We start from the raw sequence: 21308 nt of genomic DNA, 5'->3' as shown, positions 1-21308 counted from the left end.
GAGCGAGATTTTAATATCCGACGGCATGAAAGCTTTCAGGCCAGCGGTTGCGCGGGTTGCAAACCGTCGTGCGCACACATCATTTAAAGGGGGAGGGGGGGGGGAAGCAACAAAAAATAAAACCTCAACGTAATAGCCCCCCTGCTGCTGCCAGCACCACCTCGCGCGCACGAAGGCACACACGCATGCATGCGCGCACACACACGCGCACACAAAAAACTAAGACAAAGATCCCCCGTATAGCCTTAACAGACTGTAGGGGCAAGTGCTGTTAGCGAGCACCTATGAAGGCCGGCACGGCACACGAGGGGGTGGGTGGCCAACACCACGCCCGTCCACCTTTGTCTCCCCAGTGGCGATGTTTACACACCACACCAGGTACTCATTTGAGGCTGAGTCGACCTAGGGGAGGCCCAGGACCGGTTCAGATAATCGTCACCGATGTTGGCCGTGAGCGGGAATCGAACCCGGGTCACCAGGTTCGTAGCGCAGCGCGCTAACCACTACACCACCGCTCCCACACACACGCGCACAAGCACACACGCGCCTTCCCCTTTAACACGTGGCGCCTCACGCGGAGCGACGGTCCAGCGCTCCCCGCCCGCTGCGCTGCAGGGCACGTGGCGTCTAGACGAGCAGCAGATGAGCTTACGGGAGCCGTGCCCACGTGACGGGGGGGTGGCGACGAGCCACCCACCTGCCCCCAACCGCGCCGCAACACCCCCCACCCCGCCCCGCTAAAGGCACGGAGAGCCATCGCTTGCTGCTGCCACCGCCGTCGCCAGAGACTGCCACCCCGCGCCATCGGTGGCCACCAGTCGAAATGCTGCACCTGGGAGGCGGGCGAATGCGGAACACTTTCGGTGGCTCCTAGAAGTTGTTTCAAATTTGTAGGGGGTAAAGGGCCTTCAGTTGTGCCTCCTGCCTTCGGAACTCTGCCCCCAACTGAGTCGATGAGTGGATGGATGGATGAGTGGGTGAGTAGATAATGGAGTGAATGGATGATCGAGTGAGTAGATAATTGAATGAGTGAGCGAGTACGCTAGGTTGCAGTCCTATCAGGAATGCAGCAGACTGTCAAATCTGTTAAGTGAAATGTAAACTCACATTTGTTTGCATCAGCTGATCCTAGAGGTGGTCGATTGGCCAGTGGATTTTTATATTGTCAGAGTTGTAAGGAGCTCTGGGTTGGTCTACAATACATGAACAGCGGCATTACAAAGCATAATATATTGTTTTAGAAATGTCTTTACACATCGAATGGCCATATTTATTTAGGATTTGGACGACGACTCCTCTGTTTTTACCATCATGATACAGGCAATGAATCGCGTGTGTAAGAATCAACGCACGTGTGAACATCTATTTATGCAAATTCAATGTGAATGTTATGCTAATATCACTGTTAGGCTAACGGAATGAACATTGCACAAATGAAACGGTGGAAACTACAGAACTGAGACTTAAAGAAAAAAACAAATCCAAGAATCCTTTAGAATCAAATGTCGGCGCCGATTTTCAACAATTCATTCAAGTGCCAGGATGGTGCAACATTATATCCCAACAATTATCCTGATACTCCAATTAGAATCAGAAATGTATTTATACTTCATATCAGGTCCATAAATTGGTGTAAAGCAGGGGCGATTTCTTCATTAGGGCGATTGGGCGATGCACCACCAATGTCATTCAACCACAGAGTCACGCTAGCCGTCACTGTGCCTCTGGATATAGTCCAATCAGCGTCATGTCACGTTCTGTGGAGTACCGCCTCTTTTTGGGCGATTTCACTCCGGCTGAGAATCGCCCCGAGTGGCCCCATAGACTTACATTCAAAGATGTTTTTTTTCTAACGGGGGCGCTGCAATGCATTCTCTATGGCTTCCGGGAGGGCTCGCCCTAACGTGCTTACGTCATCATACGTGCTTACGTCATCATACGTAAGCACGTTTCATCCAACAATATAATTTGTCGCCACCTAGTGGAATCTTTAATAAAATAAACTTGAGTGGTTTGTTTTAATAGTGAGTATAGAAACAAACAAGATGTATTGTAAGAGTCACTTTATTTTGCATTAATATTAAAGAAGTGAAGTTGCCTTTACATGCTTAAGCTGTTAATTTATCCATTGCATGGGTGGACCTTATCCTCATCAATCATCCAGACATTTGGCCCCCCCCTGAGAGATTTTGCAGGAGCCGCCACTGGTGTAAAGGACAGAGGTGATTATGCAAATGACCCCACCTCAACGATGTAACGGATCGTCCAGAAACAAGCTCACACATTGCAACCCAGCAATGAATTATCTTTTGTTAATTGTGATAAATACAGCTCCTCCAGTGGCGTCAGGGGTGGCGGTGAAGCCACCGCCTTCAGCGGAACCACATACAAATGGGAGACAACCGATTCCTTCGCGCAAAATCCGCAGCATGGCGTCAGGAAGCCGACAATGTTCACATCGAAGCATCGTGGCGGCAACAGCAGACCGTCGCTACGAGCGCCTTGGACCCCGCGGTGGCCACAATTCTCCCCATGCAAGAGGGAAAATCCAGCGGGTCTTCCGTTCAGCAGCTGCGCTACAAAAACCCGGTCTGAGCGCGAGCTCCCTCATGCCGGAAATCAGAGCCAAGTTGCGTGGCCCGCCGACGGCACGGGGGGCCACGCTGGCCAGACTCGGCACGCCATCCGGCAGCGGCAGCCTGGCAACCCGGCCGCCGGTGAGTAATTGCGGTGCTAACCAGGACTAGGAGGGGGGTGGGAGAGGTGGGGGCGAGCGAGCACAGCAAGGCAAAATTTTATCTTAACCGGGCCCGTCAGCCCGAGGCCATTACCGCCAGCCCGTTAACGTGGATTTGGAGAAACGCTTCTGAGGCGAGCTCTTAATTAAGGGGTGGTGGGCGGGGAGCGTGGGGGGAGGCCGGGGGGGGGAGTGCGGGGGGAGCGTGGGGTGGAGAGCGGCGCTGGTTTTCTGCCACCACCCCACCGCCGTCGCCCGCCACCGCCTGCGCCTTCTGGCACGTCGCTCACTCCGCACGACTCCCAGCGCGCAGAGCGGCCCGGCAGTCCCCATTGGAGAGGGTGTTGATTGACTTTGGGTGAGTGGGCAGGGATGGTGGGCAAGGCAGGTGGGCAGAGCTGGTGGGCAAGGCAGGTGGGCAAGGCCGGAGGGCCTGCTCACCAAGCAAGGGCTCAGGTGCCAGCAGTTCTCAAATTGTTGCGCTATTAGGCACAAGTAGGCGAACAGAAGGCAAATGCTCTTGCGATCGCCTTAATTAGCATTCGCGTTTACAGCTGTCTCGCACACTCAAGGCAGCCACTGGGACATTCCGCGCGTTGAACTTTGAGCCCGTGAGCGCTATTTTGACCACAAAAGCTGAGCATCGGTGCAGTCACTTTAAAGTGCACGTGAGCCTGGTTCCTACTGCGTTCATAAAGAGGTTATACAAATGTTTGTCTAAAACACTCACACGTTTTTGAATCAAATCACACTTTCGGCATTACGTCATGAGATGGAGAAATTTACACTCAGAACGCCGCAGCTAGCAGTGCATCACCCTGTGCCAGGAAATGGACCCAGACAATGGCGTCCCAGAGCTCCTTCTGAAGTCACTTCAGTTGACCCCTTTTTCCGCACTCAAGCAGACGCAACATTTAACTCCCCAACAGACCGAGTTTCCCAGATATCAATCAATGCAAAACATATTTGCACATCACAGCTGCAGTAAGCCAAATTAAGCGGAAACCCGTGTTTTTGTGCGCAGTCATTGGCGTCCAACGACCGCACCTCCGATTGGCACGGTTGGCAACGTACGGCGCAAAAGAAGTTCAACATACGTACGTTCATCAGGCTGGGGACAATCGGTGCGAGACGTTTAAGAACGTGGTGTAATCAGCCGGCTGCCCACATTTCGACCGAGGATGGCAGCGGTGCCAGCTCAGTGCCCTGACCTCTGCGTGACCCACCCACCTCTACATTTTTTTTTAAACCTAAACACTTGAGATTCCCCGAGCGGCTACTGTGATAATAATAATAATGATATATTTATCCTTCAAGCAAGACCTAACAGGTTTGCGTTTGACTCAAAATCCCAGGCTTTCTTAAAAACAATTAACAGCCCAACAGTGAAGCGAAAGCTGTTTATAGACCCACTGTAAATGCATATTGGTAACACCGCCGTGCCCCTAAGCACCGAGAGCCTCTGGCCCGAAAGACTTTCAGCCGATGCGCCCAAAATACCCAAGAAGCCAAAAAAGGACACCTCAGTTGTGAACTCTTCAAAGCGAGGTTCAGAGCCTTGCGCTCACAGTGCCGTTTTATGTATGGTCTAGAGAGGAGGGGGGGGGATTTGCCTCTTTGCTTTGGCAAAAAAGTGCCAGCTGTTGTTCTTAACACTTTCCTTGCCACTGTGATAAGAGCCCCCCCGCCCCCCTCCCACCAGAAGCACGACAATCGACAGGGGCTCAGTGCCTTGAGCCGCAGGGCAAGCACACATCTTCAGATTGCTGCTGGCTAAACCAGAAGCCTCCAGGTGACATCTAAAATAAATATATATAGAAACTAATTTCTGATCCACGAAAGCGGCCTTAAAAACCACACTCCTGGAACCGAGCCTCAAGCCAGCGAACCTGAAAAGAAAAAAACGTGGCCTTGCATTCCCGCAGCCCAAGGATAAAATCCACTCTCATCCCGCAAATCTGAAGTTGGATTTTGTTTGTTATTGTTTTATCTTCTCCCTCTCCTACCCCACCCGCTCCTCCGACTCCATCGGACGACGCCGGCTCGCAGCGCCAGAGGATGACGTAACGCCGACCGGCTCAGCCAAACCACCCATCCCCCCCCCACCCCATCCCCCCCCACCTCCACTCCATCCCCCCCCACCCCACTCCCCCCACCTCCACTCCATCCCCCCCACCCCACTCCCCCCACCTCCACCCATCCCCCCCACCCCACTCCCCCCACCTCCCCCACTCTGCCAACCGCGTGGCTCCGCGACTTCGTCTCTTCGCTCCTTTTTGAGATCACCGCTCGAATGGGGGGCTAGAGGGGGCAGAGCCACCCCCTCCTTCTTCTGAAGGTTCTACCCACCACGCCGCCGCCCCCCCCCCCCCCCCCGATACATTCTTATAGTTAAGTGAAATAGTCTAGGTACAAAATTTATCACCAGTGCCGGCTTTTCTTCAAAGTTTGCCAGACACCTAAAGCTATCAACGCAATTGACGCCCGTGCATGTCCGGTCTCCACAGCGTACCGAATCATTACTCCTCCGAGTGTTTAAAATGTGCTTCAACATCTTCCCCGTATTCCACGAGCCCGTGTCGCAGGGGTCAAGTGGAGGTGAGGTCACCGCCCCGCGTCCGAAGAGACACAGGTTGGAGGTGAAATCACCGCTGATGGGAGATATCCATTGTTTGTTGACAAGGGGGTAGGTGCCACCCACCCACCCACCCCCTTGAGATGTTGTACGTCCCCTTCCCCCCCACCGCCCCCTCCTCCCCCAGATTTGACAAGGTCACGTGCTGCAGAGGGGTTGTCGTCGGCGGGGGCGTGCATACCTGTCGCAGTGGTTGCACTTGAAGGGCTTGGCGCCCGTGTGTTTGCGGTAGTGTCGCGTGAGCTCGTCGCTGCGCGCGAACCGCCACTCGCAGCCGACCCACGAGCACTTGTACGGCTTCTCTCCTGCGGGGAGGGCACAACGACAGGCGTCAGCGACGCCGGCACTGAAAAAGCCCGGAAGAACATCGTTGCAACCGGCACTGCCGTCGTGATCGTCGCCGTCGTCGTCAGCAGCAGCAGCATTAAGACGTGCAACAAAACATCGAAAGATCATCAGGACAGCATTACGAACGCACACATCACTCCAACAATCCATTCCCTTCACTGGCTCGAAATTTCAGTTGAGGTTCAAATTCAGGATTGAACTCCTCCCCATGGTCTCACCCCGGGCTTGTCCTCTCTCCCTGCTCATCCCACTCTACTCCCCTCCGCGCACTGCACTCCAGCAAGCAAGGCTTTCTACAGAAGCCCCCGGTCAACATTGGCTCAGTGGGTGGTCACTCACTCTCCTCTGGTGCCCCCACATCAATAAAACTCCCTTCCCCCCCCCCAGCCATCCGTGCTGTTCACTCCCCGCCCCTGGTGAAGTCCACTTTTATCTCTGCCTATCGCCGACTTCCTCCCTATGTGAAACAAATTGTCACCAATCTTCTCCCACGGCGTCTTGAGATGTGGTTGCACTCAGATGCGATGTGAACACACATTGTATCGGTTGTAACAATTTGTCCGAGCAAGGCCTATGCTGTGCCCCCCCTCCAATAATAGGCTTCAAGCATCCGACTGCCTACTCCCTGTGGGGGATCCCCATAGCTACTTCCACCGCCCCCCCCCCCTTCTAACTTATAAATAATTCAATCCCACATGCTTGGTAAGAGTGGGTTATTTCCGTTACCTGCTCTGTGTGTTTACACGAGGCGGCGAATGATCCACCGCCTCCTCAATTAAACGACATTTCTGGGAGCACACACGCGCATCAAATTGCGCACGCGCAGATCGATTGCAATACGGTACTGTACTTATGTTTGGTGTACTGTACGCGTAGCATCGGTGTCGTGCGACGCGACGCATTCACCGCTTCGACAAAACAAGACCCGATTCGCGATTCAAGCCGCGACCGCAAACATCATCAGCCCCACTCCGGTCGACACGCAGATCACAAAGTAAGCCACAGAGCCGCTCTGTCAGCATCAGAGATGGGCCACCGATCATCTCTGGGAGTGCAGCGAGTACAATTCAGCCCACGCTCTCTGGACGGACGCACGCACGCGACTGGGTCAGAGAGCGGAGCGTGGAGAAGACAGAGGGGGGTAAATTAAATAATCAAATAACCCTGCGGTACGTGAAAGCACCGGATGTCTTGTGCACTTTGCTACCAGAAACCAATCTTGTTCTGCTGACCGCAGGAGCCGCCTGCGCTGCATGTAGAAGGACTCCCCGAGCATCCGCGCTACCGCCGGAACCATCAGTCACACGTGGCGGACGGCATCCGATAAGACCGGCTCTGCACCCTTTTGTCAATTCACCACTTGGGTTCCATGGTGCTGAGATGTTAACTACCTCGCCTGGTGTACAGGAGGTCGTGGGTTCGATGCCGACCCCGACACCTGCTGAGTTGGCGTATCTCTCTCTCTCTCCGCGTGGTCGCGTGGATTTTTCTCCAGATCCCCCGGTTTTTCCCTCCACATTTAAAAACTGTGCGTGTTTAGAGTATTTGGCTGCTAAAAATAGTCCACACGATAAGCCACTTCGTTGAGCTATATTTTGTGGCCAGGTCACTTCTGAAAAAGAGCTACATGGCTCCGTAGGCCTTACCTGGTAAAAAAATAAAATACTGGATGCAGGCTTCCTCTCATGCCATGTCGCGGGGGGTTTCTTCACCACACTTCACCAGATCTGGATCCGATATCACCGCTGATGTTAGCCATGACCGGGATTTGAAGTCAGGTCGTCGGGTTCACAGAGGTGCACTCGCCAAAACGCTGCCGTTCCACTCCCATCACCGATTTACACAACTGTCGCATCATATTCAACGTGCGTACTATTTACACCAATGGCAAACGCGAACATATTTCCCGCATGCACACACTGACGCGTGTTTCACAGCAGCTGCGAAAGAACCGTACGAGGAGGCCTAATGAACGGACCGATCAGTATCATCATTATTATTATTTCCCAGAGCGAGCACGTGCAGGGAGCGCGTAAATCTCTCGCTGATAATCACCGGACGCGACCGCGCGCGCTGGCAGCGTCTCCGTACCAAGACCGACAACCGGCCCCGTGGACACAAATGAGGGCCGCACGTCACACCGCTGGTGGAAGGGGGGGCACGTTTCTGCACCACGTCCATAAACCGCTACGACCGCCGACGCCAAACCTCGGCCAACATCAGTGGCGGATATTTAAAACTGACACTGAGCCCTCTGCTAGATCCATCCAGCCGTAAATGACCCACGGGGTCGGGAGACAAAGGCCGTTCACTCTCTAACCCCCGCCCCTCACCCGCGCCCCCAACAACTCAAACTCAAATCACAACTCTCACCGTCAGCTGACAGCTCCACGCAGGACTTCAATCGCGTTGCAGCAAATAAATAACCTCTATGAGAAAGTAACACATCAAGCCAATGAGCTGTCACTTTGCTGGTCTTCTTAAGACTCGGCTTCCTGGCTCGCGGGATGAAGAGCAGCCCATTGCATATACAGTACAACATTTCTCAGCACTTTGTCAATCCACTGCTGGATGAAGGTCTCGGGCCCATGCGATGTCAGTCATGGGGGTTGCTAGACCATACTCCGCCATGCTGGTCAGTGCGCGTCGGCAAATGGTTCAGGCTTCACCAATGTTCGTTAGCCGTCGCTGGGAATCTAACTCGAGTTATCGCTAGGTTTGTAGGGCAGCGCGTTAACCAATGCGCGGACGCTCCACCCCACAAAACATTGCAACATTAAACGTTGGAAAACATCAACTCGAGGATATACAGCCAGACCACTTAAATACAGCCAGACCACTTAAATACAGCCAGACCACAGAAACACTGCAACCAAAAGTATCCCAGCCACACCACAGAAACACAGACACAGAAACACAGAAACACTAACACAGCATCACTACAGAAACACTGCCACACCACAGTAACACCGCCACACCAATGCATATGCACTGTGAGCTCAAGAACCGATCACTATCGATGACTCCAGGCACTGCTCCACCCCTCATTGGAAGCGTAGTCGGGGTGGCAGCGTCAATTAATGGGAACATCTGGTCCTCCCAGTAATACAACTCCACACTTCAATCGCAACAGCCATAACCGACATGTGACACCATTAACACGGCCCAGCCACTACTAGCAATCATGGCCCTTATGTTGTTTTTATCTATTTCGTAATGTGGAAATAATTTGACTTTTTTACTTTACATTACGGGATGTTGCCACAGCAGCAGCTGTTGGCAAGCTATGGAACAAAGATGGTGACCGCATCGCGCGCTTTCAGATGCGCTTCTGCGGTCGTCTGGAATGCTCTTCCTTTCGATATGAGAAAGCAAATGGAGCTATGCAATTTTAAATCGTCCAGATTGACGAACTCATTTCTTTAGAACTGCTTTTAGCATTTCGTTTGGTGTCCTTCCTCCCACAGCTGCGATTAGCACGGTTGGTCACGTACGGTGCGAAAGAAGTTCAACGTACATACGTACAGTGGACTGGACTTGCTATCCAGAGGTCACCACCAGCTTCTCAAATCTCCTCCACCCACCCTCTGTCCAGCTAGCAGGGTGGACAGAGGTCGGCAGGTGGCATGTGGCGGGGTAAAGTGTGGGTACTCTTGCCTCCTTAAGACGTCTGGGTGGCATGGAAGAGTAGGCCAAATACACCCCCTCGAGGGGCTCTCTGGAGCGCCATCGAGCGGGAGGGAGGGCCCTTTGGCCAGTAGCGGCGTGACCAAGCACTTTTGGGGACTGCACCTTGACCAACGCTTTTGGCATTCACGGTCACGTTTTTTTTTTGGTTAAGATCGCGGAGACGTAAAACGTGTCGTAAAAGCCACCTCCGCCCGACACAGCCAAACAGCCAATCGGTAAGGTTTTAGTCACGTGAACAAAACGTGCCGATGCGTTTTCAGCAGGCCTGCGTGTTGGACAGCGAACCCACAACATTTACCATCTAGAAGAGTAGGGCATTTTCGCTGGCGATTACAACCAGCATCATTACAATACTCGCGCACCTTCTGCATTATAATTGCACAGCCAAGGTTCCATCGTGGCCCCCCCACCTCCCCTCCACCAACGAACGTTATAATTGGACGCAGCCATATTTGGACGGTGGTTAATAATAATAAAAAAAATACCAACACGACAGAATGTCTATTCATTAAAAAATAATCTCATAAATGATTCCCATAACGCTTACACACGGGGAAGACAGCAATTACACGTGGCAGTAAAGCAGCCCGTGCCGCCGCCGCCGCTGCACGCGCTGCAGTCCATTCATGATTTTTTTTTACTTTCGAGGCAATTTATCGTGAGTTACGGCCAAGGCTCGATCATTACAGTCGCCCGGCTCTCGTATAAGAAGGTCGGTGAGCAGCGTCGCTCGCAGGAGCAGATTTTAGGTTCCCGCGAACTGCCCGCGGTTGGTTTTCAGGCCTAGAGGGAAGTTAATCGAACTCCAGAGATTCCCTGCAGTCCGAGTGTGGACAACAACAACAACGAATCCATTATCCCAGCAAATCGGAAAGTGGCACCTTTCGGATAAAGCTCCTGCAGAAGGCAACGCGCCAAAAAGACACGTGGGTGTGCCGTACGCAGCTGCATTCACGTTCAGTCACCCCGTCGGTTTGTCATCTCGAGGTATGTTCCATTCTTTGAGGGACCCCGTGTGACATCATGTACAGCCCATTTTGGTCAATCCACGGCTGGATGACGGCCTACCCACGCCGTGTGGGTCGCAGGCGGATATTTGATCAAATTTCACACGCGGGCCCGTCAGTGCAGTTTGGTTAAGGTGGGGGGAAAATAGACATGGCAGCATAGAGGTGCAGTACAACAATGGATTTGGCTGCATAGCCCTCTGCTGCCCAACACGTAGCCCGGCAACCTACAACACCTATTATGGATGTTGGTTGCTCATCCAAGCACTATGCAGGCCCAAAGCCTGCTTAGCTCCATATATCCTACAAGACCTGGGTGCATTCAGAAATCTATATATATAAAATCGCAAATCTGTCTGTCTGTCTGTGTGTCTGTGTGTCGCCGGACCATACGCAGTTTCATTGGACGGCGGTTGCCCCTGGCAACGGGTAGCGACGCATTCGCTGCCGGGTGGACGCCATTTTTAATTCCCGTTAAAAATATGCGCACGCATTTGTCGTATAAACTCGATATACCCAGCGTTGCCCGGGGGGAAAATACATTTAAAATCTTATGAAAACTTTCAAACATTACATACCAATGAAAAAACAACTGTGTAATTACTTTTAAACCCGACGCGCCAAAAATCGATTCTCTGAATCGCGCAAAGGAATCGAAGGTTGCAGATTCCTTTACATTCGGACGATTCCCGTGTACTATAAGTTGCTTAAAGTCGATATAAACTGCTACGAACGGGAAATATCCGGCGTTGACCGGGGCAAAAATGTAATTAAAAACTCCTGAAAAAATAAAAAAACAATGAAAATGAAACTCTATCATTCAAAATGTAAACCCCCAACATGCCAGGAATCGATTCTTTGAATCGCACAAAGGACTAATCGAAGGTTGTAAATTACTTTAAGATCGTGCTTCCTGTTTAATATAAGTTGCTTATAGAGTTGATATAAACTGCTACGAATGGGAAATATCCGGCGTTGACTGGGGCAAAAATATAATGGTGAGGGCGGTTGTGAGTGGCGATTGTGAGTGGTGATTAGTGAGTGGTGAGGGGAGGTTGAGTGGTGACGGTGAGTGGTGAGGGTGAGTGGTGATTGGTGAGGGTGTGATTGGTGAGGATGAGTGGTGAGGGAGAGTGGTGAGGGAGAGTGGTGAGGGAGAGTGGTGAGGGAGAGTGGTGAGGGTGAATGGTGAGGGTGTGATTGGTGAGGATGAGTGGTGAGGGAGAGTGGTGAGGGAGAGTGGTGAGGGAGAATGGTGAGGGTGAGTGGTGAGGGTGAGTGGTGAGGGTGAGTGGTGAGTGGTGATTGGTGAGGGTGTGATTGGTGAGGATGAGTGGTGAGGGAGAGTGGTGAGGGAGAGTGGTGAGGGAGAGTGGCGAGGGAGAATGGTGAGGGTGAATGGTGAGGGTGAGTGGTGAGTGGTGAGGGTGAGTGGTGAGTGGTGATTGGTGAGGGTGTGATTGGTGAGGATGAGTGGTGAGGGAGAGTGGTGAGGGAGAGTGGTGAGGGAGAGTGGTGAGGGAGAATGGTGAGGGTGAATGGTGAGGGTGAGTGGTGAGTGTTGAGGGTGAGTGGTGAGCGCGTGTATGTGTACCTATGGACGGGGGGCACGTGTGTGGGGCGAGCGGTAGTGTAGAGGTTAGTGCGCTGCGCTATGAACTCGGCGACCCGAGTTCGATTCCCACTTACTACCACCACCTGTGACGATCATTTGAACCGGTCCTGGGCCTCCCCTAGGTCGACTCAGCCTCAAACGAGTAACCGTGGTGTGAACATCGCCACTGGGGAGACAAAGACGGCCGGGCGTCGAGAATCCAAGTCCCGGGCGAAGCCGGGTAGTAAAGCTAGTATGTTGTATAAAAACGTATTCTACACTGTTGTAGAGATTACTTAGTCATAAAATAGACAAAGAAAATATACATACGTTCCGTATCTCCCACATTATTTTTGTCTTAGCCATGAGCCTCTTGGTCTTACAGGCTTGTGATGTTTAAAAATATAAACTCTGGATGAGAGAGACCCGACTGCTAATAAGACCCAAAAGGTTAAAACAAGTCCACAGTTTGGCCGATTAATCAAATACTGCATGGTGACTACAAATCTCGAAAGCCAGAAGAATGTTTTTTTTATGCTAAGAAAATGAACAGTGATGCAGAGGTGTAGTGGTTATCGGACTGCACTGTGAACCCAATGACCCGAGTTTGAATCACAGCCATGGCCAACATCAGTCGCCAGCGATTCATGAACCGATTCTGGGCTGCCTCTTTCATAAACCCACACTAACCAGCGTGGCGAAGTATGGTCAACCAACCCTGATGACCGAAGGCAGCCTCCATCCAGCAGTGGATTGATGAAGGCCTTTACAGGAAATTGAGGTCTGCTTGGTTTATAACTAAATAAATAATCAGAAAAGCCTCCTTAATATACGTCTCTGCACATAAAACGTTTTAGGTATATCTTACGTAACTTATCAGCTGCACGAGCTTCTGCGAGTGCATAATTTCAGCAGCATTGATTCAAGCAAACTCTGGACCAGTTTCGACATACAGCATCTCATCAGCACAATCACGCGTGCCTGAATCAATGTTGATCAACAACCAATCTTACAGACAAGGGCCCTCCCTCTCTTTTTGCAACACGTCTGCAAAATTATCCAGGTAAACGTCACTCAAAATTATCATTCGCATCATGGTGGAGACCAGCAGGCAATGTCTCCTTCATATATATATGGAGGCTATTATTTTTAGTTGTCTGTTTGTTGTATGATCAGAATCCGACGGTGTTCATGTTATCTAAAGAATATTGCCTCCCAGGTCTCGTCTCTTAGGAAATAACCCCCCACCCCCCCCCCCCCCCCCAATGTCAGCGGAGATATTTTCTGATGTACTTCAACACATCTCGACCTTTAGCACCACGTCAAACTTTAACCTCTAAGCCCCCCCTCTCTCTCACTTCCTGCCACGGTCACTGGAGGCGGCTTTGCATTCCGGGCAGAACCTGTCTCGGAACATGCGTGTCCAGAACCGAGTCTGTCACGATAATGTCCCCGTGTACATTGAACTTCATTCGTACTGCACGTAGCCAACCGTGCTTATAGGAGGAAGGACAAACTAAACGCAAAAATCAGTTCTAAAGAAGAGCCCTTTGTCTGTATTATTGTATAATACTGTGATATTCTATTGCAACAATGCAGTCACGTGATGAAGAGCCTTTTGAGATCCCACTGCTGGATGAAGGCCTCCCGTTAGTAGGTTGTTTGAATTTACTTGACCAGGCTGATCAGCGTTGATTGGTAAAGTTCAGATATGAATTGCAATTGATGTTGGCCATCAACGAAAAATCTAATTCAGGTGACCACTTTCATTTCGCAGTCTGCTGACCATTAAGGCCGGAATAATAATTTACATTCCGTGCTCATGCTACTGTTGGATGAAGAGCGACACATGCCATGTGCAAGAGTGATCTGGGGTCAACAAAATGTCAAAACCATCAAGAGTCAAGAGTGGGTTTGTTAAGGACGTGGCCCAGGACCGGGGTTTAGAAATCACCGACCACCGATGTCGGCCCTGGTCAGGAATCGAACTCGGGCCTTTCGGGTTCACAGTGCGGCACGTGAATAACTGCGCCACGCAGTCAGTGGGGGCAAACGTGTCCAGCGTGGGCCCTGGCGCAAGGAACAAAATGGGGCGCCCAAGCATTGTAATCACCCCCGCCCCCTCCGGCCCTGTACAATCGCACCACCTGTACACTTGGCAGCAGCCAGGGCCACTGGTGCCACGTGCAGTTCGAATTAGCCGCACGGCACTTTGCGTCCAAGTCAGCGGGGGGGGGGGGGGGTGCTGGATTTGTTGAAAGTAATCCAACCACTCCGCACTTAGCACGGAGACAGTCGACGTGTTCCAACAGTTTTGAAAAGCAACAGAAAGAACGACCGACGCACGCAACGCGATCGCGCTACGGGGAATCAGAACAAAAGCAAACGCAGAGGTAAATAAGGCCCAAATAAATAAATAAGCCCCCCGTCCCAGGTGCGTGCTGTAAAGTACTGGAGGAGCGCTGCAACGGCTGCTCGGAAGCCAGATCCATTTTTGAACAACAAGACCATCGTATCGATCGAAATGCTGGAGGGCTGTAGAGCTCAGGGGACACGGGAAAGCTTGCGAGGGGCGGGCGGACGGGCGGACGGGCGGGCAGGCGGGCGGGCGGCGTGGAGGCCCAGGGGTGGAAGGGCACGCGCAGCCGTCCCAGCGCAAGCCGCCAGTGGACGCGCGAGATCTTAACGACGACGGCAAAGCAGACAAACAATGAAAACATTCAAGCGGATATCACGAAGCTGCGCTCCCAGTCCCCTGCTGCTGCTGCTGATGATGATGACGACGATTTTTGCTGCTGCTGCTGCTCCTGCTCCTAAAGAAATAATAATCTCGCCTCACGCTTTTCCTTCTTCCCCCCCCCCTACACACCAGCCACCTCGCCTCCCCTCGACCCCCCCCCCCGCCCTCTCTCCCCCTCGCTCTGCCGCCCCACGACAAACCCCAGCCCCCCCCCCACAAACAGCGCAGAGCGCTCTGTGCGGGATCGAGACAAGAGTCTTCCAACGCCGAACCATGCTCGCTCGGCTGCCTCACGATTAAAAACCGCCAATCCCCACATCGAAAGCGTCGTGGGTCTCTCTCGTTCTCTTTGTTTCCCTTTTCGTTTCTTTTTCCCTTTTCCCCCACGGTGAAGTAAATTAAAAATGGCTATCTTACATGTCTCCGCTAATGGCTTTTTTTTTACGGCGTAGGCTTTTTAAAAATATATATATACTTTAGTTTTGAGAGATATTAATGGTCACTGAGTAGGGTGCCCAGGTCACAATAAGGCGATAGCAATTACAATTACGTGGACATTCTGATAATAATGAAGCAGTAATGATACAGCAGGAAGAATAACTCTTACGTATAGACATTTACAACACATTAATTTTGAATGCTGCATATGGTTGGAGCGGTGGCACAGTGGTTAGCATATTGCACGATGAACCCAGCGACCCGAGTGTGATTAGAAACATGCGCTTAAGAGTATTTGGCTCCTATACATTTCCAAATAAGCCACATCGTTGAGCTATCATTTGTGGCCAGGTCACTTCTGAAAAATAACGAATAGGTCATTGGGCTTTACCTGGTAAAATAAAAGGTGTTGAGTTTATTTCTCGTGACTTGCTCATCTTTCCTATGCTCTGCACTCCCATCGTCTTTTCTTGTATTGTTTGTCGTTGCGACTGGCTGACCCACGCCCAACTGGACCATCTGTTTAAAAAGAAGATTCTGGATCAAGAACATGGCGTGGTGAAGTGTGGTTATAAAAATAATCAGTAAAAAAATTATCAAGTAAAAATAATCAATTAAAAATAATCAACCCTCACCGCCGCCATTGCGGGAAAGCCAAACGAGCGCTGGTAGCCTTCATCCAGCGTCGGTTTGTCAATCAGCTGTAAATATTTTTTTTCAAAACCCACGAGAGACGCATTAACATAAAGCGTTGTGCTTCAAACTGCGAGTCGTGCGAGATAAGCGACACAAAGTGGAGTGGTGCAAACGGAGACGAATACAAAGGGAGAAAATAATCATTGTTACATAGATTCACACGTGTGGTGGATTAAAAAGAAATCGAATTAACCTACACGAGCCATTTCCATGAAGAAACAATGAAAGATCATACAACACAAATTGGATTTATGCAGCATCAAAACCTCCAGCCGCACGTCGCTGCTGTGCAGAAGTGGGACGCGTGCCGTAACGCGTTCAAATATTACGACGAAAATAGCAAGTCTAATTAATATACGCCTATTTAAATACCAACCCGAACGAATTTCTTGTTGTAACATTTCGTCTCATTCTCAAAGACAGAGACCCCCCCCCCGCCCCTCGTCAGCAGCCACCCACGTCACGATGTTTACCGCAAACCGCATCGGGCACTCATTTGAGGCCGAGTAGATCTAGGGGAGGACCAGGACCGGCTCAGATAACCGTCACTGGTGTTTGGTGGCCGTGAGAAATGCAGTTATTTGCTCCGCATATACATCAGCCGTACGGAGGAGGGGGAGGAGGAGGAGCGGGAATCGAACTCGGGTCCGCCGGGTTCGCAGTGCAACGTGCTAACCGATGCGCCACCGCTCCCCACCACCACCGCCACCACAACAACAACAACAAACACGCGACACCTGCCACCACACACTGTACGTGCCGCCTTCACGGAATCCTTCAACACAAACGTCGCGAGAAGCAGAACGCAACAGAGCCGTGGTCCCTCCGGGGGGCGGCTGTTCTAAACGAGTCCCTCCGCCGGGACCGCCTGCCTTGCTCAACGCAGGAAACCTTCACGCAGCCAGCCACCACGGCCACCGCCACCGCCACGCTGTGCAAAACGCTTGCACCACCCCCCACCCCGTGCCTTCGTACCAAGCCCGCTCCTCCCCCCCCTCGATCTCCATCCACCCCCCCTCCAACCCCCTCCCCCCTCTGATGTCTCCCACCTTCTACGGATTTTAGCAACCAGCTCCGAGAGAAACCTTTTTGCGGCATCACCCATTTGCCCGAATCCTCAGACTCAAGATGCCCCCCCCCCCCGTATAAGCATTCAACAGGCGGTTTGGGGCAAGTGCTGTATGGAGCGAGCACCCGCCCGGGTCCCCCGCACGCACACGAGCGTCACCCACTGACCCAGCCATTCATAACCCGACCTTCTCTTCGTTTTCAAGTCGGGATTCAGTAGGCGGGGGGGGGGGGCTTATGGCGGTGGCTGTTAACACGCACGGGCTGAAAATACTTCAACGTCGTCATAACCAATCAACGCTGCCTAATAGCCGAACAAATATGAATGACATCAATGGTAATGTTCGGCCCTTTGTCACTCCACTGTCGGATGAAGGCCTCCCCGGTGCCATGTCGGTCGTGGTGGTTGTAGTGGTCGTGGTGGTGGTTGTCTTGCCGGTGTGGTCAGAGTGACAGCCTCTATGAAGTGCGTGCAGGGTTTACGTGAAACAACTGCATAAACCAAGATTTAACCGGGGTAGACGATGGCTCACTGCATGTGCTAGCCAAGTGCTGAAAATTAACTCCGGCCACTCGGTTCATAGCCCAGTATTCTAACCAATGCGCCATTTGCAAAACTAATTAAGCTTTTTCTTCTAAAAGTCAAGGTTAGAAAATGCAGGTATAATAACGTTTTCAAAACCTAATTTTGCAACACTGAACAATATTTACATTCAGATTTGTTTTGAGCGGTCAAATTAATTAAGGATTAAAGTTAAGGAGGCATTAATTTCCCTTGCGTCGGCCACGTCCCGCGATGTATTTACATTTTTGATTAGCGGGTTCATCTATCACGCTTTGAGTGAGCGCACGCACACTCGCACACACGTACACACGCACGTACGCACACGCACACACGCGCCCCCGCCAACGAGCGGCACCGTCGCCTCCAGGTCACTCGAAAGTTGCCGGAAGCGGCCCTTTTCCTCCTCCTCCGATGACGCGTGCACGATCGGGACGGCCTCTCCAATGCACTGTCGATCGGAACGCGCTCGCAAGCCACCGCTAACGGGCAGCCCGGCCCGGGGAGAGCATTGCGCTGTCTTACCCGCCTGGGCGAACATCGCAACGAACACGAGGTTCGCCGCTTCTCGCGTAAGCCACAGAGGGGGCCCGTGGTCAGGCTGCAGAGGAGAATACTAAAACTATTGTTTGCAGTCCATTATTGATCCACTGCTGGATGAAAGCTTTTCCAGTCGTGGAGGTCGTTTCGCTGGCCTGGCCGGGAATGTAATGCAAGTCTCCAGGTTGGCAGTTGCAGTGCATTAACCAGTGGCCCCACCACTCCACCCCCCATTAGTACGTATACTTGCCCACGTAGAGCTCGTTTTGTCAATCCACTGCTGGATGAAGGAGCCTCACCAGCACCGGTATAATTTAGGGAGGTTGTTTGTTCACACTTCGACCCTTGCGGTTCAGGTCACCGTAAGGATGGGTGCGCGTGGCGAGGCAGGGGGGCGTCTTTGGATATCACCCTCACCGCTGGCGCTAAACTGTGCCGGGGAAGAATGTAGGTCGCCGAGTTCGCAGCGGAGGACACGGAGACGACCGTGCCACAGGCTCTCCTCGTGGACGGAAGGAGAAATTAAAATAATCGGTGTTCACACAATTGATGAAGCCACCCCCCCCCCCCCCGCTCAGTGGTGGAAAATACATTAAATAAGAGTGGGGGGTGGGGGGAGAATGGGAGTCAAGGTTATTAGCAATTATAAGCCGTACAGCAGAATGGCGGATTTTTTTGGGGGGCTTTAGGATAGTAAATGGAAGAATGCTTATTTCCGTAGTTTAACTCACAATTGACATTAATCATACATGCTAGCGTATGCAACATCTGCCAACGCAGCTTAAAGCCCATTTCGGTCCGGAGCAAACTTGCGTACAGTACGGACACAAGCATAATGCCGACCGGATAACCAGCTGCTGAATATTTGATTAACCATTCGTTTTTCAGACACGTCAATATAACTGGCAGCACTCCCAGCTCAATCCTGCACATTCTCTCTTTCGCAATTCCTGCAGCTCCAAGCGCAATGGGCATGGCCTAATTTCGTTGACAAAACTTCCCATTGTGTTCTTAATAGTCGAGCTTTATTAGCACAGGAAGGCTTCAGCGAGTCTCAAGAAACTTTCATCGGGTGGTGCTCTGTCTATCGTGGTTTAAAAAAAAAATGAGTCTTGTTTTTTGTGTTGGCAGCAGAGAGGGTTGCTCAGAGGAAACCCCAACGCATGCGAAGACAATCACTCAAGCTTAGACCAACACCCTCGCTCTACCGACCATCACGGCAACAACCTCACTCGCAGCCTCGCCGCAGAGAGAGTCTTCACACACCCCAAGGATCTCCGCGGGATCCACCAACCGTGGCTACGACAAGAGCTGTGCGAACCGTGGCCACCACGCAGCCCGCGTCGCATCTCGCGTCACTCCGCCACCTGGCCCCCACCCCCGCCCCAACCCCCCCCCCCCAACACCGCCGTGTCTTCCAGCATTCACCCTGCGGCAACCCCCCCATACCCCAAGGTGGCACAAGTTGAACGTGGCACCATCCTGCAAGTGAACATTAGTCGGTCACTACGGGGGGCGGCGATGCCACGTGGCTTTTTGTTTCCCCAATCGATTCATCTGAAAGTAGTTGATCGAACGTGAACAATGACAACCGGCACGCACGGATAACGTCACGGGCTCCTCAACGGCCCACCGTGACACGGACGGCACGACCCGTGGAATTTCACCGCAACCAGCGGCCAAACGCGCTCTCGAGCAGGTCGCTGCCGGGCGCCACTCACCCGTGTGCGTGCGCTGGTGAGCCTTGAGGTGGGAGCTCTTCGTGTAAACCTTGCGGCAGCCGTTGAAGTGGCAGTGGTGAACCCGCCGGCGGCCGTCCGGCGACGAGTCCGCGCTGCGCGCCAGCGGCAAGGCCGCCAGCCTCTGCTGCCGATCGTCACCGTCGCTTTGGCGTTGATGGCCGCTGTGGTGGTGGTGGTGATGGTGGTGGTGGTGATGGTGGTGGCCGCCGCCGCGGCCCACGGGAGAACTCAGGCTGCGGCCCAACCGCAGGGCGGCCCTCACGGCGACGGCGGCGGCGGGGGCGGCGGCGGTGGTGGGGGTGGCGGTCGACGCGGCGGCCGCGGCGGCCAGCGCGTGCTGCTTCTTGGCGAGCTCGGGCGAGGAGGGCGGCGTGAGCGCCGTCACGGCCTCGTGCCCGGCCAGGCCCCTCGGCACCAGCTGCACGGACTCGGTGGCGGCGCCCAGAGAGGCCGCCAGCTCCGTGGCTCCGTCCGCCGCCGGCTCCTGCTTGACCGCGGCCGCGACGCTCGGAGGCGGCGCGGCGTCGCCGGCCCGCAGCTGCTGCTGCTGCTGGTGCTGCGACGGCTGCGGCGGCGGCAGCGTTGGCCGGGCAGAGCCGGCGGCCTTCGCCTGCAGGACGAGCTCATCCCACAGGCCCTCGTCCGGCCCGTCCGCGCCAGCCTCGGCGGTTTGACCGCTCGGCTCCGTCTGCAGGTATCGCTCCATCTCCAGGCACGTCTGGGGGGGTCGACGCGGAGAGAGGCGCGGTTACGCTGCGCGACCGGCGCAAGGAGCCGGTGAAATTAGTGCGCGCCGACGGCCGAGTCCGTCGGTGGCACGGAGAGGATTCGTAAACCCATGACACCACCACAACCAGTGTACTATCTCTCGCTCGGGCTCTGGATACGAGTCACGTGCCACCTACTCAAGTCCGACACAGCGACCCGAAAAATATTCAGTGGTGGGACGTTAAGCCTTGGTTAACATGCGACTTGAGTGGTGTGACACTTCTTACTTCATTCTGTTCTTCGTATTATCCATGCCCCTTAAGCGATCCACAAACCCTCGTTTTCCACGTCCCAATCCACAGATAAGAAGTGCCACCACTCGGAGCGATTGGTACAAATCAGCCGATTATCGGAGCCTCTGCATGGACAAGAAGGTGGTCACCCCGCAAGTGACAAAAATTAAATGCATCCTAAAATTATCAATGTTTATCCATACACGGATAATACCATAGCACCACCAACATCCAGAACCCGAGGGTCATTTATAATTGTAATTGCGTTGATTCGTAATGAACCGCAATTACAGTACCATTGTAATTTCGGATAACAATGCCATTGTAATTGCAATAGACCCCAGCTCTGACCCACATCCAATCGGATGAGTGGTATTTCGCTGTATAAAGTGTTCACAAGCAATACTCAATCAATGAATGCCCTTAATATAAATCCATGTGAAGGCCCATTGAAACTGTGGGTTCCATAACCCCTGCGCCAGAAAAAAAATGGGAAATTTAAAATACATC

General features: G+C 52.6%; 1 protein-coding gene across 1 annotated transcript in view; it reads right to left on the bottom strand.

Annotated features, from left to right (window-relative positions):
* Positions 1 to 21308, bottom strand: part of LOC144729019 (Krueppel-like factor 6) — a 51159-nt gene that overhangs the window by 19301 nt on the left and 10550 nt on the right. The window contains exons 2-4 of the mRNA XM_078608851.1: positions 20109 to 20515; positions 19777 to 20078; positions 5554 to 5677 (exon numbers count right to left, since the gene is read on the bottom strand). Of these exons, the coding sequence (XP_078464977.1) occupies positions 5554 to 5677; positions 19777 to 20078; positions 20109 to 20515 (833 nt within the window). The remainder of the gene's footprint in view (positions 1 to 5553; positions 5678 to 19776; positions 20079 to 20108; positions 20516 to 21308) is intronic.

Source organism: Lampetra planeri, chromosome 31, assembly GCF_965212315.1.
Source record: "Lampetra planeri chromosome 31, kcLamPlan1.2.h2, whole genome shotgun sequence".
NCBI classification, from domain to species: Eukaryota; Metazoa; Chordata; class Hyperoartia; order Petromyzontiformes; family Petromyzontidae; genus Lampetra; species Lampetra planeri.
Note: the sequence above shows the minus strand (reverse complement) of the source record. Positions and strands in the feature narration are given on the sequence as shown.